This window comes from Eurosta solidaginis, chromosome 5, assembly GCF_040869045.1.
Source record: "Eurosta solidaginis isolate ZX-2024a chromosome 5, ASM4086904v1, whole genome shotgun sequence".
NCBI classification, from domain to species: Eukaryota; Metazoa; Arthropoda; class Insecta; order Diptera; family Tephritidae; genus Eurosta; species Eurosta solidaginis.
Window position 1 is genome coordinate 236186207 of NC_090323.1, and position 27034 is coordinate 236213240.

Consider the following 27034-nt stretch of genomic DNA (forward strand, 5'->3'; position numbering starts at 1 on the left):
TACAGCAGGACAGGCTTTGACTTGTAGAGCTTGATCTTCTCAATTATAGGAGCCAACAGTGACGTTGTTGCCAAGACGTAAATGCGCTGACCCTTTTCTTGATGATAGCAGTTTCTAGATTTTGTCCCTATTCAACCCATCTTTTCTGCTTTGTTTTCCAGTATGCAGGGTGCTCGGCCGATTATATCAATGTCGTCGGGTAGTTGGCGCAGTTTTCATGATCCCCTTCTTGTGGACTTGATGAAGAACGTTTAGAATCCAATAGCGGGGCATGCATTCTTCCGAACATATTTTGCATAGAAGTTGATGCATGCGTCTAAAATCTCTTCGACACCATATTTGAATAGCTTCGCAGCCAATTCAACAACGCCGGAGGTCTTATTGTTTTTATACTCAGTTGAGCAGAGCTCACAGAGTATATTAAGTTTGATTGGATAACGGTTGGTTGTACATATATAAAGGAATCGAGATAGATATAGACTTCCATATATCAAAATAATCAAGATCGAAAAAAAATTTGATTGAGCCATGTCCGTCCGTCCGTCCGTTAACACGATAACTTGAGTAAATTTTGAGGTATCTTGATGAAATTTAGTATGTAGGTTCCTGAGCACTCATCTCAGATCGCTATTTAAAATGAACGATATCGGACTATAACCACGCCCACTTTTTCGATATCGAAAATTTCGAAAAACCGAAAAAATGCGATAATTCATTGCCAAAGGTGGCTAAAGCGATGAAACTTGGTAGATGGGTTGACGTTATGACGCAGAATAGAAAACTAGTAAGATTTTGGACAATGGGCGTGGCACCGCCCACTTTTACAAGAAGGTAATTTAAAAGTTTTGCAAGCTGTAATTTGGCAGTCGTTGAAGATATCATGATGAAATTTGGCAGGAACGTTACTACTATTACTACATATGTGCTAAATAAAAATTAGCAAAATTGGATGAAGAACACGCCCCTTTTTAAAAAAAATTTTTTTTAAATTCAAATTTTAACAAAAAAGTTAATATCTTTACTGTATATAAGTAAATTAAGTCAAAATTCAACTCCAGTAATGATATGATGCAACAAAATCCAAAAATAAAAGAAAATTTCAAAATGGGCGTGGCTCCGCCCATTTTCATTTAGTTTGTCTAGAATACTTTTAATGCCATAAGTCGAACAAAAATATACCAATCCTTCTCAAATTTGGTAGGAGCATAGATCCTGTGACGGTAACTGTTCTCTGTGAAAATGGGCGAAATCGGTGGAAGCCACGCCCAGTTTTTATACACAGTCCACCGTCTGTCCTTCCGCTCGGCCGTTAACACAATAACTTGAGCAAAAATCGATATATCTTTACTAAACTTAGCCCACGTACTTACCTGAACTCACTTTATCTTGGTATAAAAAATGGCCGAAAGCCGACCATAACCACGCCCACTTTATCGATATCGAAAATTACGAAAAATGAAAAAAATGCCATAATTCTATACCAACTACGAAAAAAGGGATGAAACATGGTAACTGGATTGGTTTATTGACGCAAAATATAACTTTGGAAAAAACTTTGTAAAATGGGTGTGACACCTACCATATTAAGTAGAAGAAAATGAAAAAGTTCTACAAGGCGAAATCAACAGCCCTTGGAATCTTGGCAGGAATACTGTTAGTGGTATTGCATATATAAATAAATTAGCAGTACCCGACAGATGATTTTCTGGATCACCTGGTCCACATTTTGGTCGATATCGCGAGAACGCCTTCACATATACATCTAAGGGCCACTCGCTTTTAAAACCCTCATTAATACTTTTAATTTGATATCCATATCGTACAAACACATTCTAGAATCACCCTGGCCCACCCTAATGGCGATATCTCGAAAAGGCGTCCACCTATAGACCTAATGCCCACTCCCTCTTAAAATGCTCAGTAACACCTTTCGTTTGATACCCATATCGTACAAACATTCAAGAGTCACCCCTGGCCCACCCTAATGGCGATATCTCGAAAAGGCGACCACCTATATACCTAATGTCCACTCCCTCTTAAAATGCTCAGTAACACCTTTCGTTTGATACCCATATCGTACAAACATTCTAGAGTCACCCCTGGCCCACCCTAATGGCGATATCTCGAAAAGGCGTCCACCTATAGACCTAACGCCCACTCCCTCTTAAAATGCTCAGTAACACCTTTCGTTTGATACCCATATCGTACAAACATTCTAGAGTCACCCCTGGCCCACCCTAATGGCGATATCTCGAAAAGGCGTCCACATATAAACCTAATGCCCACTCCCTCTTAAAATGCTCAGTAACACCTTTCGTTTGATACCCATATCGTACAAACATTCTAGAGTCACCCTTGGTCCACCTTTATGGCGATATATCGAAAAGGCGTCCACCTATAGAACTAAGGATTACTCGCTTTTAAAATACTCATTACCACCTTTCATTTGATACCCATATCGTACAAACACATTCTAGAGTCACCCTGGCCCACCCTAATGGCGATATCTCGAAAAGGCGTCCACCTATAGACCTAATGCCCACTCCCTCTTAAAATGCTCAGTAACACCTTTCATTTGATACCCATATCGTACAAACATTCTAGAGTCACCCTGGCCCACCCTAATGGTGATATCTCGAAAAGGCGTCCACCTATAGACCTAATGCCCACTCCCTCTTAAAATGCTCAGTAACACCTTTCGTTTGATATCCATATCGTACAAACATTCTAGAGTCACCCTTGGTCCACCTTTATGGCGATATCTCGAAAAGGCGTCCACCTATAGAACTAAGGATTACTCCCTTTTAAAATACTCATTACCACCTTTAATTTGATACCCATATCGTACAAAAACATTCTAGAGTCACCCCTGGCCCACCCTAATGGCGATATCTCGAAAAGGCGTGCACCTATAGACCTAATGCCCACTCCCTATTAAAATGATCAGTAACACCTTTCGTTTGATACCCATATCGTACAAACATTCTAGAGTCACCCCTGGCCCACCCTAATGGCGATATCTCGAAAAGGCGTCCACCTATAGACCTAATGCCCACTCCCTCTTAAAATGATCAGTAACACCTTTCGTTTGATACCCATATCGTACAAACACATTCTAGAGTCACCCCTGGCCCACCCTAATGACGATACCTCGAAAAGGCGTCCACCTATAGACCTAATGCCCACTTCCTCTTAAAATGCTCAGTAGCACCTTTCGTTTGATACCCATATCGTACAAACATTCTAGAGTCACCCTTGGTCCACCTTTATGGCGATATCTCGAAAAGGCGTCCACCTATAGAACTAAGGATTACTCCCTTTTAAAATACTCATTACCATCTTTCATTTGATACCCATATCATACAAACACATTCTAGAGTCACCCCTGGCCCACCCTAATGGCGACATTTCGAAAAGGCGTGCACCTATAGACCTAATGCCCACTCCCTCTTAAAATGCTCAGTAACACCTTTCATTTGATTCCCATATCGTACAACTAGAGACACCCCTGGTCCACCTTTATGGCGATATCTCGAAACGGCGTCCACCTATGGAACTAAGGATCGCTGCTTTTCAAAATACTCATTAACAGCTTTCATTTGATACCCATATCGTACAAACATATTCTAGAGTCACCCCTGGTCCACCTTTATGGCGATATCCCTAAATGGCGTCCATCCATAGAACTATGGCCTACTCTCTCTTAAAATACTCTTTAATACCTTCCATTTGATACACATGTCATACAACCACATTCCAGGGTTACCCTAGGTTCATTTTCCTACATGGTGATTTTCCTTATTTTGTCTCCATAGCTCTCAACTGAGTATGTAATGTTCGGTTACACCCGAACTTAGCCTTCCTTCCTTGTTTAATCTGGTTATGTCTATTCTGTGTTCAACATAGCCGAGAGGGGAACATTTATTCCATAATCATCGGTTGCGGGTTTTTCATTGCTCTCTCCAATAAAGGGCTTAGAGAAGTATTCCCTCAATAATCCAAGCCCTTTGGACATCGGTCATCAGTTCGCCGTTTTTACAAGAAAGTTCGAAGTTCGTGGCCGAAAACTGTATAAGATCGATTAGAATAGTTTTACTTAAAAATTTAACTAATGAAAAAAAAAATGAATTGATTAATTTTGATAAAAATTGCTACTGAAATTTCCGTGTTTGCAACTGTTTATATATTGTAACGAATTCTGGGAAATTCCGCTTATTTCAAACCTTCTGCTAACGTTCGAATCGCTAAACTGTTGAATAAATCACTGCAATATTCAGTATTGCAAACTGGTCTTTATTAGATTACCTTGGGAGTAGTACAATTATACTTCAATATCACGTACTTCGAAATAGCGCGTATTAATAAAACTAATTCATTATTACTCAGAATGCGCTGCTTGTATACTCTCGGTTTCCTCACTCACCCATTTCTCCTAAGTTCTAGTAATTTCGCGAACAGTTTTACCTCAAGCTTGATTACCAGCTATATAAGTTCATGTATATTTGTAGTTTATAGCCATATGCGTGCGTATGCGTGAGTAACTACTTCGGCTGATGACTACATCTGTGTATGTGAGATAGCTCTTCGTCGATTTCTACATAAGTTTTGTTAGCTTAATGTGTACATGTACCTAAGAGTGGCTGCTTCATTTTTTGTTGTTGCGTGATTATTTACTAACAGCTTAGTAATGCTAATATTCGTCACAATATACATACCTATCTACAGCAAGACAATGAAGGATCATTAAGAATTTCATTCTAGAATTGTTCGTGGGCTAATAAGAGGTAACACTAGCCAGTATTTTGCGGAAACCCACCTGTTACTTGAGTGATGCCTTCTCTTTGTGTTGACGATGAAACTCGCCGAAACATGCTAATAACTGCTTTTCTGAAAGAGAGATGTAGTGAGAAAATTAAGGCTTAAGTAATATCGAATAGGTATGTGGGAGTATGTAATAAAATTTGATAGTATTGAATGAAAATGCACATTAGGGTGACCGTTATTTAACAAGATATTTACGAAATCGGTTAAGGACCACGCCCACTTTTATATAAAAGATTTTTGAAAGGATCGTGGGCGAATAAAATAAGTTATATCTTTCAATGGTATTTCATTTACCAAGTGGATTTATAACAATAAATAGGAAAAACTTCAATTTTTAAAAAATGGACGTGGCACCGCCCCTTTTATGACTAACCAATTTTCTATGTTTCGGGAGCCATAACTCGAAGAAAAATTAACGGATCATAATAAAATTGGGTACAGAAATTTTCCCTATAGCAGGAAATATTTCTAGAAAAAATGGTCGATATCGGTAAAACCACGCCCACTTTTATATCAAAGATTTTTAAAAGGGTCGTAGGCGAAAATAATAAGCTATAACTTAGCGAAAAAGAGCTTTGTATCAATAGAATTTTACTTTCTAAATTGAATTATAACATTAAATTGGAAAACACTAAAATTTTTTTAAATCGGTGTGGCACCGCCCTTTTATGAATAAGTAATTTTTTATGTTTCGGGAGCCATAACTCGAAAAAAAATTTACGGATCGTAATGAAATTGTGTACACATATTTTCCTTATAGCAGAAAATATTTCCAGTAAAAATGGACGGGATCGCTTAAGGACCACGGCAACTTAGATATAAAACAAGTTTAAAAGGGCCGTAGACTATAATAATAAGCTATAACTTAGCGAAAAATAGTTTTGAATCAATGATATTTCACTTATCAAGTTTTATTGTAAGAGCAAATGGGGAGACATTTTTTTTAAATGGGAGGTGCCACGTGTTATGTAGAAAAGTAATTTAAATGAAATGTACAATTGAAGCTCACGCTGAGTATATAATATTCGGTTACACCCGGACTTAGACACCTTTACTTGTTTGTTCTCAAGTGGTAAAAGCTCAATTATTTTGTTTCGCATCTCCGCGTATTGCAATATCAACAGCTGCTGAATTGCAGTTATGGTTATGGTTTTTTCTTGAAATGCTTAAAAGCTAAAGGGAAAATCTGCGAAAGGGCTTTAAATTCAAGTTAAGAATGGTTTAAAGTCAATTAACCTTGTGACCATTTGAAGTGGTCATACAGCCAATAGATCTTTTAGCCTTGTAAAATGGTTGTAACAACGGCTTTATATCAATACACCTAGAATATCACGCCATATCAGAATAATTTTCGTAAACGCCCATTCTTATGCCAGAATGTATGGAATTCATGCTCGTTTTTAAAACGGATTCTGAGAGATTGCGTTATTCTGAAATTGGCTTTTTCTGAAACGGCAGCATTGATAGGCTGATATTCTGCTCAGCAGTCGATATAAAATTATTTTTGAAATTTTCAAAATTTGGGCGAATTTCAAGCTGAACGCTTTATTAAAAAAATGTACACTCTAATGCACGTACTTGTGTATGTATGGCCTTAACTTAAGAACATTTCATCGTCACCGCAGATAAAGCTGCTTATATCACTTTTCATTCAAAACAACGTTTTTATGGTGGCGAGTGCCAAGGGGGAGATTTCAGCAGACGAGTTGTGTTTGCCTTTTAAAATCGTTTAAGGTTTCTAAAAATAAGGTCTGCCTATTTACTTTGAGCTTCTTAAGTTTAGTGTTAATCTATGAGGTGAGTTTTGTCGAAAGCTGAAGAGCAATCTGTCAATCCAGGATCAAGTGGAGGTGTCACGAACCCTAACAAAATAAGAGCACAGTATATGACCACAGTAAACCTTCTAGGGCATCCGGCGTCATAGAAGTGAAAGGAAGAGGTTCCTTAACTGCTAATCTTACTTGGAATTGAGTGGAAATTAAAGATAAAAGTTCTCTTTCGAGCAAAAACAACATACTCTTAATGTGTCTCAATTGCTTCTCCTGATGTATGGATCGTATTCGTTAACGTTGTCGCGAGAGGATGTCATAGCCCTTTGAGCATTCGGAAAGGACTATTGGGAGCTTTATGTCACGTCATGCAAACGGATGAATACGATCCAGCCCCAGAAAGTTTTCCTATCGGCATCCACATTTGGGAGCAGAGAGGGAGAGAGAGAGAGGGAGACAACCACTTCGTTGGGAGAGATAGGAAGCGGAAGACTATATCTGTCATGACTTGCTACACCCAACATAAAGTACCTTCCTGACATCTTTCTCATGTAATACTGTATGTAGTTCATATTATTTCTCTTAACTCAATTATTTACATATAACCAGACAGATATAAGAACCACTTAAGATAATGACTGCGAAAAAATGTTCTAAACATGTTATGCGTACATATATATATTAATGCATATATTTGTTGGTGTTTTGTTTCTAATCTATTCACACACAATTTCTTAAGCCATTTGACATGCTTCAATCACCAAAATATTTGGCACGTGTCTGAATTTTATTATATTATCCAAGCATAGTGCGAATCAAAATTAAATCCACCCTTCTCTATGTTTACTAAAATCGTAATATCAGCATGAAAACAAAGATGTCGCATTCTGATTGAGTTGATTTACAGATGTAATAAAAATAAAATAAACTTTGATTTTTAAATTTTGACATAAAAACATTTATGAGAAGTAAAAATATAAAGGTGGAGCGCAATTGATTGATATCTCCTTTCCTACCAACTTTCCAATCCAAGCTCCACTTTTATATTTTTACCTCTCATAAATATTTTTGCAATTTCTATGTGAAAATTTAAAACTCAAATTTTAGCAAGAATATGTCTTACATAAGGAGACATTTTTCGCTGATTTTTATCCATTTATATAAAGGAAGTGCTTAAAATATTTATTTTTATTTTTTTTCTCCTTTTCTTAAATTTTCTCTGCGCCTTATCCTATCTGTGAGGTTTTACAGTTGTAGCTCAATGTGAACTTACATAAAAATCAATCCCAAAATTCCCTCCGTTTCGTACGATTTTTCTAAATATCTCATCCCGTGCGCCCCCTAGCGAATCTTTTTGTTTCGTGTCATCGACCTCTGAATTAAGTTTGAAATTTCAAGTCTCTAGCTCATCGAGAAGTTAGTTAAAAGCTGGTTTGAAAATTTTCAAATTCTTATCTAATTATTTCGATGCGTGCGCCTCCTAGCGGATCTTTTTTCTTTTGGTGCATTGTCACGGTGTTCTAACCTTTGTGTAAAGTTTCGCGTTTGTAGCTCAATGAGAAGTTACTTAAAAATCGATTACAAGATTTGTATGAAAAGCGGACAATCATTCAACCGACCTAATATAAAGGAAGGGAAAGATATAAGTAGAGATGATTGCGATTTTAAAAATTTTACCTATGCTAGTGCCATATAGCTTCGTTGTGGTATATAGATATAAAGATATTGAAATCGGCCATGTGAAGCAGATGTTCTATATTAGATATACAGAGAGTGCAAGTGGGGGATTAGAAGTGGGATTATAAGTGAGTGTTGGAGTAAGATTGGGTGGGGAAGTATGAGTGGGAGAAGTTTAGTGGAATACGGACAAGAATAAAATAGAAGAAAAAGTAGAATGTGATAGAGAATTTGACATGCTTCAATCACCACAATATTTGGCAGAGTGAAGAAGATAAGCGAGGCTCACTTTCGAAATGTAGGCCAACAAATTTTCGTACAGAGCAAAGTCTGCCAGGTGCTCTATGTTATAGACAAAATTTTTTAAAAACTTAAAACGTGATTATTCAATAAGTGATGCGGCCCAATATACGAAATTGCATATGTGGGTTGAAAAAAAAAAACAACTAAGGAAGGCTAAGTTCGGGTGTAACCGAACATTACATACTCAGCTGAGAGCTTTGGAGACAAAATTAGGGAAAATCACCATGTAGGAAAATGAACCTAGGGTAACCTTGGAATGTGTTTGTATGACATGGGTATCAAATGGAAGGTATTAAAGAGTATTTTAGAAGGGAGTGGGCCATAGTTCTATAGGTGGACGTCATTTCCTGATATCGCCATAAAGGTCAACCAGGGGTGACTCTAGAATGTGTTTGTACGATATGGGTATCAAATTAAAGGTATTAATGAGGGTTTTAAAAGGGAGTAGCCCCTTGGCCTATATGAAGGCGCTTACGAGATATCGACCGAAATGTGGACCAGGGTGACCCAGAACATCATCTGTCGGGTACCGCTAATTTATTTATATATGTCATATCACGAACAGTATTCCTGCCAAGATTCCAAGGGCTTTTGATTTCGTTCTGCAGAACTTTTTCATATTCTTCTACTTAATATGGTAGGTGTCACACCCATTTTACAAAGTTTCTTCTAAAGTAATAAACCAATCCAATTACCATGTTTCATCTCTTTTGTCATATTTGGTACAGAATTATGGCATTTTTTTCATTTTTCGTAATTTTCGATATCGAAAAAGTGGGCGTGGTCATAGTCGGATTTTGGCTATTTTTTATACCAAGATGAAGTGAGTTCAGATAAGTACGTGAACTAAGTTTAGTAAAGATATATCGATTTGAGCTCAAGTTATCGTGTTAACGGACGAGCGGAAGGGCAGACGGTCGACTGTGTATATAAACTGGGCGTGGCTTCAACCTATTTCACCCATTTTCATAGAAAACAGTTATCGCCATAAAATCTATGCAGCTACCAAATTTCACAAGGATTGGTAAATTTTTGTACAACTTATGGCCTTAAAAGTATTCTAGACGAATTAATTGAAAAAGGCCGGAGCCACGCCCATTTTGAAATTTTCTTTTATTTTTGTATTTTGTTGCACCATATCATTACTGGAGTTGAATGTTGACATAATTTACTTATATATTGTGAAGATATTAAATTTTTTGTTAAAATTTGACTTAAAAAAATTTTTTTTTTTAAAGTGGGCGTGTTCGTCATCCGATTTTGCTAATTTTTATTAAGCATACATATAGTAATAGAAGTAACGTTCCTGCCAAATTTCATCATGATATCTTCAACGACTGCCAAATTTCAGCTTGCAAAACTTTTAATTTACCTTCTTTTAAAAGTGGGCGGTGCCACGCCCGTTGTCTAAAATTTTACCAATTTTCTATTTTGCGTCACAAGGTCAACGCACCTACCAAGTTTCATCGCTTTATCCGTCTTCGGTAATGAATTATCGCACTTTTCCGGTTTTTCGAAATTTTCGATATCGACAAAGTGGGCGTGGTTGTACTCCGATTGCGTTCATTTTCAAACCAATGCTAAATATTCTCGCGGAATTTTGTTCTCGCGGATTTTTTTATTCCCGCGGAAAAATTCCTCCAATTCTTTTCTCCTAGGGAGAAGACTAATTGGGGAATAGGAATTTCGAATTTTCGAAGTCATATGTTTTTTCAATTGAAACAATTCGTTGCGCATTTCTTATTTTGTTTAAAAAATTGAAAAGTTTAATTATTCTCGCGAATTTGTTTGAAATTAAGAAATAAAGTATAAACAATGCACATTATTGCATTTCATGGGCTATTCACTGAAATGAGTAATGAATTGGTGCCACAGCAACATCAACAGAGGAGCATAAGAAGACGGCGGGATAACACAAATCCGCCGGAGTTTCCCACTTTCATTCAGCAAAGCAATTTTCTGGCGGTCAAGTCGAGTTAAATTCGCCTTTCGTGAAAATCTATTTAAGCCTTTTTAAAAAATCCTTCCGCAATTTCTGGATGGCTACATCAAATATACCAAGAGCTCTTCCGATGCTTATGATATACTTTTCGACTTAAAATAAAGAATATTGTGGTTGTTGTTGTTGTTGTATTAACAGTGAGAATATTGTGGTAGAATGTACATACATATTTTAGCACAAATTTGTACAAACAAGTGTTCTTTCTTAAAAGAACCAATTTCCTTTAACTATTTTGATGCATTCCCTTTAATTTAGCAAGTGAAAAAACTCCTAAGATATGGCAGAGAAAGCTCCCTCTCACTCTCATTCATAATACCTACTTTTCTCCCATAACCGGTTTCCGCTTTTTCGAACATTGTTCAGATTAGGAGGAAAGGGAGAAGTGAAAAAACTCGCAAGGAATTTTTATTTAAATAACGATCTGAGATGAGCGCCCAGGAACCTACAAACCAAATTTCATCAAGATTTACTCAAGTTATCGTGTTTACGGACGGACGGACGGACATGGCTAAATGAATTTTTTTTTCGCGCAGATCATTTTGATATATAGAAGTCTATATCTATCTCGATTGGTTTATGTCGTTACGGATTACCGTTATGCGAACAAAGTTAATATACTCTGTGAGCTCTGCTCAGCTGTGTAAAAAAAAAATAAATATTAAAATTAACAAATTGCTAGAAATACAGTAGTGGGCACTAAAATAGCAGTGGCAATTTTAATCAAATTTCGACAACAAAATTCTTTTTCTAATTTTGGATGATTTAAGAAAAATATTCAGTCAATTTTTTGTCTGAAACCGTGGAAATAAATCTTAAAAATCTTTTCGAAAATAATCGAAAAGAAAAATAAGCTGAACTTTTTATTTAAAATTATGCAATCTTATAGCCCAATCAATGCTAATCTATCAAAGTGACACTTATAGGTCTCAAAATTAGGATAGATTAAAAAAAAATTCGGAAGGTCTTTCAGATTTTCTTGCAGGTAGAAAATAAAATTATGCGCTCTTCGTATGGAAAAATATCTTAAGCACCCTTCAAAAAAAAAAAAATGTCCAAAATCAATACCATTTTTGAGACCTATAACTGGGGCTACAAAATTGTATACTCAAAAATATTCCGAAAACTCTAGATAAAAAGAAATTTTCGTTATATTTTCCCGTTTTTTGCAAATTTTGTAAATTTGTTTGAAAACGTCTTTGAAATTGATTTGCAAAGTTTCAGTTACAAAATTTAAAGATGTGTTTTCCTAAATTATCGAAATTTGATAGAAGTGGCCACTACTATTGTCCTGTTAACTACTGTGAGACTTTGAAGAACAACCGAAGGGTTAATTTATTTTATAGTTTCTCAACACATGTGAGCTTTCACATTTACATTTATTAAAATAAAATAAATGCAAGGCGCGATAACCTCCGAAGAGATTTTAGGCCGAGATTCTCTTTCAATTTGCGTCGTGCTCCTTTATAATTTTTCCTACAAATTGGCTGGACGGCACCTACTCGTTTTATGCCGACTCCGAACGACATCTGCAAGGCAAATGAGTTTTCACTGAGATGGCAGAAATACACTCGGAGTGCTTGCCAAACACTGCCAAGGGACGACCCCGTTTAGAAAAATTGTCTTCAAATTGAAAAGTCGTTTTTCTAAAATTTTGATGTTGCTTTGCCCGGGCCGTGAACCCAGGATCTTCGGTGTGGTAGGCGGAGCACGCTACCATCACACCACGGCGGCCGCCAAATTATTGAAATAGTTATCCCCAAATGTAAGTTTCAGAAAACTTTGAATTTCACCTTCCATTTCTTACAAAAATAATTCCACAAATTATTGATCATGAATTGACTTAATTTAAAGTAAGCAACAAAGAAATTTTGCTTTGGTAGATAGACTCTAAAGAAATAGGCCAAGCTGGTATCAAGAGTATAAAGCTATCATTTGCAAACTCGTAGGCTGGAGTGAAACGCATTGTATGTATGTATGTTTATATTATAAATTCATATTTACTTACCGAAAGTTTTGCCCGCTCACACAATAGAGCACAAAGTTAATGCCGAAATTTGTGAAGAAAAGCAGCTGGAAAATATATTGCAGAATCACTGTTGTCTTTGCGTTGGTTGATGTTTGCGTCTAAAAAAAAAACAATGAATTTAGTACCAAAAAATTATTAAGAACAAGTTACAGCACACATGCTTAAATAAATTTTTTTTTTCGAATTATTAATGCCGCCGTAGTGTGGTGGTAGCGTGCTCCGCCTACCACACCGAAGATCGTGAGTTCAAAGCAACATCGAAAATTTAGAAAAAAAATTTACAATTAGAAAAAAAGTTTTTCTAAGCATGGTCGCCTCTCGGCAGTGATTTGGTAAACACTCTGGGCATATTTTTGCCATGAAAAGCTTATCAGAGAAAACTCATCTGTTTTTCAGATGCATAAAACATGTAGGTCCCGTTCCGCCAATTTGTAGGAAAAAGTAAAAAGGAGCACTACGCAAATTGAAAGAGAAGTTCGGCCTAAAATCTCTTCGGAGATTATCGCGCCTTGCATTTATTTTATTTTAACAAATGTAAATGTCAAAGCTCGCATGTGTTGAGAAATTATAAAATAAATTAGTCCTTCGGTTGTTCTTCAAAGTATCACAATTTCACCTACAGTAGTTCACAGGAAAAAAGCAGTGACCATTTCTATCTAATTTCGATAATTTAGGAAAATATATCTTTAAATTTTGTAACTGAAACTATGCAAATAAATTTCAAAGACGTTTTCAAAAAAAAATTCAAAACAATTTAATGAAATTTAATGAACTTTTTAGTTTTCGGAATATTTTTGAGTATATAGTTTTGTAGCCCGACACTTTTTGGACCATCAAAGTTATAGCTCTCAAAAATCGTATTGATTTTTGATACATTTTTTTTTTTTTTTTTGGAAGGGTGCTTAAGATATTTTCCATACTTTATTTTTTACCTGCAATAAAATCTGAAAGATCTTTCTGATTCTTTTTTTAAATCTGTTCTAATTTTGAGACCTATAAGTGTCACTTTGATAGATTAAAATTGATTGGGCTACACAATTGCTTAATTTAAAACATTTTAAATAAAAAGTTCAGCTTATTTTTCTTTTCGATTATTTTCGAAAAGATTTTTGAGATTGATTTCCATGGTTTCAGACAAAAATTCACTGAATATTTTTCTTAAATCATCGAAAATTAGAAAAAGAATTTGGTTGTCGAAATTTGATTAAAATTGCCACTGCTATTTTAGTGCCCGCTACTGTATGTCTAGCAATTTGTTAACGCCAATTTTAGTAAGCTGCATACAGAAAAATTTACATGGCTCATTAAGCAAGGCGGGTTTATTTTTCTTAACTTTGGCCATTTGAATTGAGAATTTTATGTAAAGCCCAAGTGCCAGGGTGGAACTCTGGATAAAGTAGTCTGCCCATTCATTACTTTCATGCCCCTGATGAACTCATCCAATTGCTTAGAAGTAATTTTGTAGGACAGCAAGGAACTCAAGACTATCTGGCTGTCTGAAATAATGTAATACCCCTCGAGGATAAGCCTCTTTCTAGAGACTCTCTATCGCAAGCTGCTATTGTGTTCATTTCTGCATTAAAAATTTTGTATTAGCTTCCCATTAGTATAGATTTCTTGAAGTTCGGACCTAAGATACTAGCTCCTGTTTTGCCGTCATCAAAATTTGATCCATCCGAGAATCAATCCTCTAAATCAGTGTCAGTATATGGATACCATGTTTCCCAAAGAGCTTTAGCCACAATAAACAACTCAAAGCCACGAGAGATTCTGAGCGTATGGGCCTATTAATTTTTTTATTACCTTTAGATGTCCTGTCATGTCTCCGCTCTATAGCTCAGAAATATTTTGAAGTCATAGTGCAGCAAGTGTTGCCTCTTTCTCTATTAGAGTAGGGAAGGTAGGTATTTCCTCCAAGCCACAAGTGCGTCAGCAGGGGATGTTGTCATCGCACCAGTTTGCTTAATTTTGCTATTGTTCTCTGTGTGATCTTCGGCCATCAAATTAAGAAGACATGGGTGTCTTATGGCTTCACAACAGTATTAAATATACAGTCTACCTGGTTGGGAGATAGTCCAATGTTTCGTCATAGAGTCGAGTGCAGGCAAAGAAGGCTCTTGTTGCTTTATTCAAGGTAGCATCTAGGTGAGCATTCCTCGTGGGGGTTCTGTTCAGTGTAACCCCATTGAAAGTCGTATTTTGGTGCCTCCCAGGCATGGCTCTAACATGGATAGATTTTTTCCGTGTAAAACGCACTAGAACAGTTTTGCTAAGATTAATAGGCAGTCCTTCGGTATCACACCACCTTTCAATGATGCGCAGGGCTTGTTGTAAGCGATTGGATATTGCTTCTTCGTACATTCTTTAATGCAGATTACTAAGGCATCTTCATACTCTTCTGTGTCAAAGTCTTTGCATTTCAGTAACTGAAGGAGATCATCTGTGATTAGGATTCACAAGAGAAGAGAGAGTAAATCCCCTTGGGGGTATCCCCTAGTGGTTACAATTGACTTAGTTGTCGCTCCAGCTGCAGGCTGATTTTTATCTTTAGCATGGATAGCACCCAGTGAATACTCTTTGGGCTTATATCTCTGCCTATCATAGCTTGTTCGATGGCTTGATTGCTTTTCATGTTATCAAAAGCCCCTGGAATGTCAATACAGGCGCATAGGGATATATTTCTAGACTGCAAAACCTTTTAAATTTTTTCCGTAACGCATTGATTAGCCGTCTACGTGGGTTTTTCGGATTGATAGGCAAATTGATTCCTACACAGAAGGAGTTTGTTTTGTTGAACCTCTCTAATGTGCTGATCCACAATATTTTCCATTCCCTTTAGGAGAAACGAACTGAGGCTTATTGGTTCATACAACGATAGCAGTTGCTCGGGTTTTCTTGGCTTTGGTATAAATACTACATTAACCTCTGTCCAACTGTTTGGAATGTAGCTGAGCAAGATAGATACCTTATATTACATAGATAAAGCTGGGGTTTTATACTTTATTCCCTTCTGTAACAGACAATGGTAAATCCTATCCGGTCCTGGTGACTTAAATGGGCTAAAAGTATATAAAACTTATTGCACTCGCTTGACAGTGGCGAGCTTTGTTGCTAGTCTTTTTTATTTACCATTAATCGGCGACTATCCGGTTTCTTAACCTCCGAAAATTGCCCGTATGAGTTTTCTAGATTTGTGCAATCTAGGGCTTTGCTAAACATTTGCTGCTTATCATGAGTTGTCGTTTTATTTCAGAGTTATTTTAACTGTACAAGCGAAAACTATTAAAAACCTTGAGATCTTGTTGAAGTCTTCGATAACTTTCTTTTCTTATAAATTTTTGTAAGAACATGAACAAAACTAAATTCGATAAATTTTCCAAATTTTTGCATATGTTAGGTTAGGTTAAACTGGCCGGTCCATGAGGACCTCACGTAAACTGAATGAGTCCGTAGACATATTTTTTTTTAATGACCAAACTGAAACACCCTATCAAAAACCAGGACCTATGTTATAAAATAACTCGGTTCTCTTGGCAAATACCAAAAGCTTTATAGGACTAATGCCTCTTGCTGCTTCTAGAGCTTACAGCTGTATCACTCCTTATAGCGGGAGTCTTAGCCTGGCAAGCGCAGGGCACGAGCATAAAACGTGCTGGACCGTTTCCTCCTCCAACCCGCACTTCCTACATCAACTATCACTGACAAAGCCTAATTTAAAGGCATATGACGCCAGAAGGCAGCGCCCGGTCAGAATACCCGTTAAGAGTCTACAGTCCTCTCCTTTGAATGACATCACCAACTTTGTTAGTCTAAGTTTGTAAGAGCTACACATAATCTTCGATACTTTACAGCCACGTGCTTGAACTCACGCCTTTCCCGCTTGGCCGATCGTGTGTACCTCTCGCCTTCTCTTAATCGCGCCCAATCTAATTGGGACGTTTACGGAGCCAGCTTCAAGGCATGCGCCGTTTTTGGCTAGTTCATCTGCTTTTTCATTCCCATCTATTCCCATATGCCCTGGTACCCAATATAGATGTATGCTTCTCTCCGTCTCGATTCTTTCCACAGACTGCTTACACTATAGCACTTTTAGATGCTGTGCTATGCGAGATTATTGCCTTAATTGCTGCTTGGCTGTCAATATAAAAGTTAACAGGGTTGCAGTTTTAGCTAATTTTTTTAAGTGTTTCTACTGCTTTGGTTACGGCCAATACTTCCGCTTGGAATACGCTACATGGTCTGTTTATTTCCGGATCAGCACAGTATACCACAGACCCTACTCCTTCCACTACTCTCGAATCATATGTGTACACATATATAGCCTCGTCCGCCATTTTAGCATCCTTGCGCCAACCATCCACCTCCATTGTGGCTCCTCGAAGCTCAGATATGGAATCAGGTAGTCTGGTAATTGATGCATAGAACTTTGGGAAAATGTTTCATACAAGTACAAAGTTTCTTAAAAGTTGCTGACCGTTTTACCCACTAGTCCCCTTTGGGTCAATTGTCACCACATGCTTAAAGCGTTGTGTAAAATGACTGATTGCAAATCGTCAAAAAACTAAAATATATCGAAGCAAACAAGTTCTTGGCGTTTCTAAAATATGAAAAAAAATTTGCTCAAATTTACTTGACAGATTGACAGTGGTCGTACGACCAAGATGAACGACTCATTACCTGATTGTAATAAGGACGATGTAAAGAGGAGAACAGAGTCGCAATCCAAGGACGACAAATACGAATTAAGCGATGCGTCGGACTCGGGGAGCGAGAGTAGTGCTGATTCAATGAACTCCGTGTTGGAGAAGCACACAAATGAAAACGGAGTAGAAGAGTGGAGAAGGGTACGGAGCAGAGGAAGAAGAAGAGTTCTCTCGCAGTACCGTCCAGCACTAAGAATTGTACAACGCTTGGGAGCAGTGGTCGACCCAACAGAAGTAGAGATCGAGCGCTTGGAATGGGCCCATGAAGCGGTAGAAGTAGGTCGAAGGCAGTTCAAAAGGTTTGCTGCGAGAAACCCTCGGTTCTGCAACCGGTACGAGGAGGAAGAAGCGTCGAATGGCAGAATGAAGAGGCAATGTTCGGCGGAAGGCGACAAGCCTGCTTTCAAGAGGCAGAAAGGAACCAGTCCTAGAGCCGCGAGGCAGGGCAGTCGCATAGACAAGACAAGTAGGCCCAAAGCTGTAAAAAAGATGGGCTCCAATAGCGAGGTAGCAACTACCTCGAAAGCTGCGAGTCAGAGGGAAGTTCCAATTACGACAGTAGGAGATAAGCTAAAGGGAGATAACGCTAAGACTCCGGCTTTCTCGGAGGTGCCAAAGGGAGATAACATTAAGACTCCTGCTTTTCCCGAGGAGATGAGTGATGTGGCAAAGCAGTCACTGACTGTGGCGCTGGTTGATCGTAGCAGTCCTTTCGGACAAATGACTACTGAAAAGTGGAGACCTGTGGAAAGGGAGCTTATTAGCTTAATGCTTAAGATGATGCGGCAACAACCAAGTAAGCCCCTTCCAACCTTTGGTTCGGGGGGATGGTATAATGGTGTGAAAATGATAGCGTGTGACAACATAGCGAGCTTGCGGTGGCTGGAGGAAGTGGTTCCAAACCTCCAAAGGCAAGACACGAACGCGCGGTTTGAGGTGGTGGATACAGCGCAAATCCCCACGGTACCAAAAGTTAAGGTATGGATACCATGCGTGATGAAGTCGGAGGATACACTGCGACTTCTGCAGAATCAGAATCCGAACATACCGACACAGGATTGAAAGGTACTTACTTTATCTCGGCCTACCGAGGATGGTCAGTTCTACATCTTCCAAATAAACAAGCAGGCGGAAAATATTTTGTACACGCAGCTTGGCAAAATGTCCTTTGGCACTGGTAAAATCTACATGCGACTCAGGAAAAGAAGTCTCGAGGATAAAAATCCTAACACGCTAGAGGTGGGCCTCAAAAGCCTAAGGGAAAAAAGACAGGTGGAGGTCCCCGACGTCACCACGAACGTGCTAGAAGAGGACCAACCGCTAAATGGTGCTGTGACTCACACAGAGAAACACCCGCACAACAGTCACGAGAGGCTGAAGGGGGCCTCGAATACTTTAAACCAAAAGGGCCAGGGTAGGACGACGAAGTCAAGACGAAGGTGCTGGAGGGGGTCAAACAGCCCAATAGTGCTGCGAGTCCTACAGATAAACCTCCAACACAGTAAAGTGGCGTCGAGCGAACTCCTCCTAACCCTTGACGACGCTGATCCAGGAGCCGTGGCTCTCATCGTGAGGAAAATTTTCTGTACTTAGCGCGCGCGGGTTTGGCGTTTACTACGCGCAAACGGAAGGACGGGTGCGAGCTGTAGTAATGGTAAGGAAACAGCTGCATTCATATATGCTGCCTAATTATACCACTGAGGATCTCTTAGCGGTGGCCGTTGAACAAAAGAATAAGCAGGCATTTATCCTGGCGTCCTGCTGCATGGCCCATGTTGCGGAGGTTCCACCGATAGAGTGCAAAAGGCTAGTACAGGAGGAAGGGCCAAAGGTTTGGTCATAGGCGCAGATGCAAATACGCACCACAATGCGTGGGGAGGAGCAGATACGAACGAGAGAGGCGAATCTCTATTTTGTTACATCCTGCAAACCAATTTGCAGATAGCCAAAAGGGGAAATGTCCCTACATACATTGGTCCAACATCCAGCAATTTTCTGGATATTACGTTAAGCTCCGAGCGTGATATATCAAGGTATGATTGAATGGTTCTTGATAGACCATCCTTCTCCGATCATGCGTATATCAGCTTCAGCATCCCCCTAAAGAGGGTAGAGAAGGGAGGAACCTTTAGAAACCCTAGGTCATCGAACTGGACTAAATTCCAGAAACATGAAGAAAAAAAACTGGGAGAACCCAAAGAGGTTGCTAATGTAGAGGAAATGGAGGAGTCGAATGAATTCCTAACAAGGACGCTTTTGACTGCGTATAACAAAGCTTGCCCTCTAAGAAGATTCAGAGGAAAAGCAAAGCCGCCATGGTGGAGCAATGAGCTGAGTCTTCTAAGAAGACAGGTAAAAGAAATGTTTAAGCTCGCAAAGACCGCGGAAAGCGAAGCGTGTCGGGACGAGTACAGGGATCTACTGAGGATCTACAAGCGTGAAATTACTAGGGCGAAGAGCAACTCATGGAAAATTTTCTGTACGGACATAGAGTGCTCCAGCGAAACAGCACGGTTGAAAAAAGTCCTAGCAAAGGGAAACATAGTCCAGGGACTAATAAAGAAAGAGAATGGGGAATGGTCACGTAATAGTGAGGAATCCCTTGAGGTGCTTCTCGATACACATTTCCCATCGGAAGACGGTTTAGAAGAGCCAGCAAACATCACTCACACTTTGATCACGGAGCTAGTAGTGACGGGCTTGGTGGCCGATACCAAGATCGAGTAGGCAGTGAAGACGTTTTCTAAGTTTAAATCGCCGGGCCCAGATGGTATATTCCCGGCCATGCTACAAGTCTCAAGTAGGGCGGTCGTGGAATGGCTTAAAATAATATTCGATGGGTGCATAAGGCTGAATCATGTACCGCACTCTTGGAGAACTGCTCGTGTAGCTTTTCTACCAAAGGCGGGGAAGATCGGTCACGTGGATCCCAAAGACTATAGACCCATTAGCTTAACATCATTTCTGCTCAAAACCTTTGAGAGGCTGATAGATGTGTACATAAAGTCCAACGTGGATGAAAAGCTGCTCTCCACAACACAGCATGCGTACGCCAAAGGCAAGTCGGTAGACACTGCATTGCATAGGGTGGTAATAAGCATAGAGAAATCCCTGGAATATAAGAAGTATGCTCTAGGAGTCTTCTTGGACATTGCCGGGGCTTTCAATAATGTTGCAAAATGGGCGATTATGGATGGTCTTAATTACATTAAAGTACATCCTGCCTTAATCAGGTGGATCGGCTGCATGTTAAATTGCAGAAAGATTACATCACAATGGGGATTGCACGAGGCCACGAAATCAATGGACAGGGGCACGCCGCAGGGAGGGGTGCTATCACCTCTGCTGTGGACGCTGGTCATCAACCAACTGCTCAGGCAATTCGATGAGGGACCCGTAAAACTTACGGCTTACGCAGCTGACGTTGCAATTGTCATAAGTGGAAAGTGCCTTCCAACGATTAGTTCTTGGATGAATCGGGCGCTTCGGGATATTCATACCTGGGCATCTAATGTCGGGTTGAAAGTCAATGCGAAGAAGACGGATATGGTCTTATTTACAAAGAGGTACAAGGTCCCGAATTGGACCAGGCCTAAGTTAGGAGGGGTGACCTTACAGGAGAAACCGTGCACAAAATATCTAGGAATCATCCTAGACAGTAAGCTGTCATGGAAGCTCAACGTGGAGGAGGGGGTCAAGAAGGCCTCAACGGCACTCTATGCATGTAAAAGAATGCTGCGGTGTACGTGGGGCCTATCGCCCTCTCTTTCTCATTGGGTTTTTACAGCGATTGTAAGCCCTATTCTATACTATGGAGTTCTTGTTTGGTGGAAAGCCACACAAAAAACAACATACCTCAAAAAATTAGAGGGGGTATGCAGACTATCGATGCTTAGCATTACGGGAGCCTTGAAAACAACCTCGACGGCTGCACTGTATGCCATTATGCACATCCCACCTGTAGACCTGGTAGCAAAGAACAAAGCGTTAACGACCGCAACCAGGCTCGGTGCTTCGGGGCAGTTTGAGCGCCGACCATATGGCCATAGTAGTATAGCGTCATCAATCACAAGACGAGCAGACTACATGATTCCCTATCTGCGCTTTGAGGGAGATCTTAAGGCCACAATAGAGGTGGACGGTTGGCGGAAGGGTGCGCAAATGGCGGACGAGGCGATACATGTGTACACCGAAGGTTCCAAATTAGTGGAAGGAGTAGGGTCTGCGGTATACTGCGCTGATGAGGAAATAAGCAGATCCTAGAGGCTGCCGGATTACTGTAGCGTTTTCCAAGCGGAAATATTAGCCGTAACCAAAGCAGTAGAAACCCTGGAGGAGAATAGCTTAAGCTGCAACCGTGTTAACTTTTATATTGACAGTCAAGCAGTAATTAAGGCAATAATCTCGCATAGCACAGCATCTAAATGCGTGTTAGAGTGTAAGCAGTCTCTGGAGGGAATCGGGACAGGGAGAAGCATACATCTATATTGGGTCCCAGGGCATATGGGAATAGATGGGAATGAAAAAGCGGACGAAGTAGCTAAATAGGGCGCATCCCTTGAAGCTTGCTCCTTAGACATCCCAATTAGACTGGCCGAAATTACGCGAAGGCGAGAGGTGCACATGATCGACCAAGCAGGAAAGGCGTGGGTTCAAGCGCGGGGCTGTGAAGTGTGGAAGATTATGTGCAGGTCTTACAACCTTAGACTAACAAACTTGCTTCTATCACTAAAAAGAGAGGACTGTAGACTCATGACGGGTATTGTGACTGGACACTGCCTTCTGGCGTCACATGCCTTTAAATTAGGCTTGGTCAGTGATAGCAGATGTAGGAATTGCGGGCTGGAGGAGGAAACGATCCAGCACGTTCTGTGCTCTTGCCCTGCGCTTGCCAGGCTAAGACTCCAGCTATTAGGAGTGATATAGCTGTCAGATCTAGAAGCAGCAAGTGGCTTAAGTCCTAGGAAGCTTCTAGTATTTGCCAAGAGGACGGAGTTATTTTATAACATAGGTCCTGGTTTTTGATAGGGTTTTTCATTTCGGTCGTTAAAACAAACTTCTGGTAACACTACGGACTCAATCAGTCTATGTGAGGTCCTCATGGACCGGCCAGTTCAACCTACCTACCTACTTGACAGATTAGTATACCTACGCAGTGTATGTACGTGCGTATATAAGCGAGTAAAGATATCTGCGTAAATAGCCTAATTTTAAATTTTTTATGAATTAATAAACCAAACCCACATGTGCATGAAATTTAACAAACATTTCTTTAAGTTTATCAATTTCAAGGGTGATCACATAAGTAAATTTCTTTTATCTTTGACCCACGTAAATCATTCAATCAAAAAATATTTTAGGGTAAATGGAAAATTTTACGACCGACTAATATAGACGTGGACACACCTAATGGGAAATATTTGCAAATCTATTACTTTTCCTTTCCTTTGTTGCATATTTTATGATGCTCTTTTACGGTTTGCGCTTTTGACCAAAATCATTTATGAACTAAGTATCCAAATAAATTTAACAAATTAGATTATACAGCAGCAGGGACGAAAATAGCAGTGAAAATTTTTATCAAAGTCGTCAACTGAACTCCTTTTTTATTCTCGATAATTTAAATAAAAAACGTTTATGAATTTTGTAACTGAAACTATGCAAACCAATCTAAAGACCGTTTTAAAAAAATTTTTAATTTATATTTTCTTCCATGTCTTTGTGTTTTATGTGAAAGAAAATTTGAAGCAGTCTTTTGAAAAAAAAAAAAAAACCAAAAAACAGTGCGAGTTTTAAAAGACCTACATATAACTTGTACTTTATGGGGCTAAAATTGAAGACTACAAAAGTGTATGCTCAAAAAAGCAGAAAATTGCAAATAAAAAATTCAAACTTTTCGAGAAATTTTCTCGAAATTTCGAAAACGTTTTTGACACTGCTTTGCACAATTTCAGCTAAAAAATGCATAGAAGATTTGTGCTTATATTTTCGAAAATATGAAAAGAAGGACGATTGACGTAATTTGTGGAAATTTTCCACTGCTATTTTCATGTTCTCTTCTGTATATATGAACTCATATAATAGTGAAACCGACCGATTGAAATTTAGCGCACACATGTTTTATAAACTTCTCCAAAGCTTTACACCAGCGATGGGTAAAACGGCTCGTATGAGCCTTTTGCTCATACGGGCACGCTTTGCACATTTAAGTGCTAGGTGAGGGACGATCAAGTGCAGGTATGTGGGGCGAAGAACACAGAAAGAGAATAATATACAAACACACATAAGATTGATAAAGTGAGAAAATAGAGCTGCCACCGCTCTTATTATGTTCAAATTATTAAGCGTTTTAGGATAAACTAGCCTTTACCGGCGGCTTCGCTCGCACTAAAGGCCACAAATATTTAATGTCGCTTTTGTGATTCACAACTCGAACTGAATTTTCAGTTGTAATTTTAAAAGTTCCTTTATAATTCATATCATAAAGAAGCAAGTTAGAAAAATGGTCACCATAAATTAAACACACATGCAACACATGCTCCAACAATTTTTGCAGTGTGGATTTAACGATATACGTATGTGAGCTGAAGAGATTTGAAAATTCCTCCATAATTTGAAATTTATAAATGAAAGCAGTTATGTTTATAATAAAACTGGTAAAATTAGTCGTTGCTTATGCGACTGGTACCTTTTTTTTATTTGTAAACTGACACAGTTTTTTCTATACTCACGGCAACACTGCCAACAAGTTTGAAAAGGGTTTCGTTTTCCCACGATTGTATACGAAACGTGCATTAGTACGTTTTTCTACTACTACTTCCTCTAATGCTACTACTTTAAAAATACTTTTTTAAATACTTTTATGTATATATCGCAAAATGAATCGGCTTGCATATAATTAAATGTATGTGAAGCCGAAATGAATGTCAATAATACGCTGCTTAACATAAAGTCGACTTCATTCTGTGGTTATTCCGTTTTGCGTATTTCTTGCCAAAAAATGTATGTTTTTGTTTTCGTACTATTGCAAAACTGTTTGGGAATTGGTTTTCGAGGTTGAGAGAGAATATTTTCATTTCAGTTTTTTAGTGTTTCCGCAACCTTCTTGCGATGAATACCGTTTAAGACGAAGCGTACAATATTTCCAATGTATTTTTTTACTCCCCTAACACCCCAAAACACACAAACGTCTCACCTAGCACTCGCTGGCACTACAAATGATTTAGGAGCCGAAAATGGGCCCATCCCTGCTTTACGCCATCCATTGTAAAGGTTTACAAGAAGATATGTTTGCTTAATTCGCTTTCTAACACTACGCCGTTTGACACTGACCGAAGTGTTAAAACAGTGTGGAACGTGCGTTTGACACTGAACGAAGTGTCAAAATTGCCGTGGTTGCTGCCATCGGTATCGACGCAGGGATGCAATAACTTGCGAAAAAAGGAGTGGAATTTCAGAAATGGGTTGCTGTGATGGTAAATTGTGTTAGACATATTTAGTATGAAATATATATAGTGCATTATATGAGACCTACAGAAGTCGTAGAATAGGGTATCCAAAGACGCGTAGTTATATCACCATTAAGAGTCCAAACACGGAAGTCAAGTTGTTCGCCCCGTTCAAAGTTTATCTGCGAAAAACAGTAATACAGCTACTACACACACAACTACACTACCTGTAGAAAACACTATTTTGTACCAGAGTAGTACAACGCTGCCGAATAACCTCCACAAAATATGAGATAGAACAAACATTATGGTCAGGTGAGCGCAGCTGTGAACGAACAGCTGATACATATTTTACTTGTAAACCTTTACAATGACCTCAGCATGTGATGACAGTAATGTCAACACCATGACGAAACCAAACAAGGTACCGGCAGAACGACATACAAACAAACATAAATAAAAACTACGTTCACTTTGTTTTTGCAATTCGATGGAATAATGTCAAAAACGTACTGCGCCGCAAGTTGAAGTTTCAAAGCATATTAAAAAAGTACCAATATCCGGTCGTCACCTGGTTGGTTTCGCCATGGTGAACACTTAATTAAAGATCAGGCATTTGTTTATTTATACTAATTACGCTGGGGTAAAATGTTATCGAGAGCTTGAGAAACAAAAAACAAAAAAAAAACTGTGTGCAAACTAAAGAATTTATTACAAATTTTTCCACATCTTTTCATATATGGAGTACTTCTGTGCGAAGCTATCAAACATTATTGCGAAGTAGAGTGCTGCAGGATAGCGGGTTTGCAGTGAAATCGGCTTTAGTTTTCCAACAGAAGCAAAATAGCAGGAATTAGACTGTATATAAGCCTCACGCAAAATGCTCATCTTTAGGCAACCCTGGCCAAAACAACAAAGGCTTTCTTCGCCTGCACCCAACTTTATGGCAAGGCATGGAGGCAAAGCTTAATAGTGGTCATTTAATACTGCTATGAAGCCAATTTTCATTTACGGTTGCTTGTAATGGTGGCCGTAGACCACGGAATGAAGTGTATTTAACAAATTAAACAAATAACAGGTACTAGTGGGGGTTAAATGGGGTTACACTGAAATGACAGTCCTTGGTCGGGAAAAATCCTGAGTCGCTCTGGTACATAGAACCGACTACCTTGGGAAGCAGAGGCGAGAATACTGCCCATCAGGGAGAGAAATGAGATGCTAACCACACAGTTCCTGTTGAATACCCAGAAACCTGGGTATCCCAACAGGCATCTGATTGATAAGCCAACACCGCCCAGAGCTTAAGGAGTCATCTCCGTAAGCATTATGAGGAAATACGGCACCTGAGAACTCAGCTGTATGAAGCCAAAAACACAGCAGGTCATCAGTGAACTCCACAAACAGGCGTCGGACCTTTATGCCAGGAATTGCCCGGTGAATCCAGTACTCAAAGAAAAGTACCCAAAACTTGCGGAAGAGGAACGCACACTCCCCAGGGAAACGCGAGTCAGTCTAACGCAACTTCGATCTGGATACTGTAACAGGTTAAACTCTTACCTATCCAGAATCAACCTTGACATACAAAATGTATGCCCTGCTTGCAATTTGTCCCACATGACACCAACCATCTCTTTAATTGTAATGTGGAACAAACGCCTCTAACATCCCTCTCATTATGGTCCACCCCTATTGAAACAGTAAGTTTCCTTTGACTTCCGTTAGAGGATATTGATGACAATTTGTGATCGGTAGTACCTATTGGATGGGGCGAAACACTGCTACAACAACAGCAACAACAACAGCTACTAGGCGACCTAAGCGGTGTTATGAGATTGTACCCCGCTAATGCATTAAGTGGCTAAGTTGGAATACCTCCCTTCCCTGTTCTACAATATGATCCTACTGAACTTTCAGCTGTTTTTTGTGTCCAGTGTTCGCTGGGAAACAGGTAATCCATGTATGGACTCTGACTCAGTGGTTTGGCTCACGGATGGATCGAAATTTGTTGATGGTATAGATTTTTATGATATCTTTGGGGGAACTTAAAAAAATTGATACCAATGGGATGCTACCCTTTTATATTTCAGGCCAAAATCCTTGCAATAGCATTTCCGATAGAGAATGCCAACGACAATTTGTACCCTCAAGGCGTATCTACATTATATCAGAAAAGCAGACATTCCAATATACTTATTGGGAGGTCCATATCTTCACCTTTAATTTTGATATTCGTGACAAACTTAGCTAACCATTTAATTTTCATGTAAGGTACGAAATTTAAA

General features: G+C 39.1%; 2 protein-coding genes across 12 annotated transcripts in view; one reads left to right on the forward strand and one right to left on the reverse strand.

Annotated features, from left to right (window-relative positions):
• The window catches only part of fry (Protein furry), a 470099-nt gene that overhangs the window by 233992 nt on the left and 209073 nt on the right, over window positions 1-27034 (forward strand). The window lies entirely within an intron of this gene.
• The window catches only part of CNMaR (CNMamide Receptor), a 239781-nt gene that overhangs the window by 72555 nt on the left and 140192 nt on the right, over window positions 1-27034 (reverse strand). For both annotated transcript variants that reach the window (XM_067788955.1, XM_067788954.1), the window contains exons 6-7: window positions 12581-12699; window positions 4817-4887 (exon numbers count right to left, since the gene is read on the reverse strand). In XM_067788955.1, the coding sequence (XP_067645056.1) occupies window positions 4817-4887; window positions 12581-12699 (190 nt within the window). The remainder of the gene's footprint in view (window positions 1-4816; window positions 4888-12580; window positions 12700-27034) is intronic.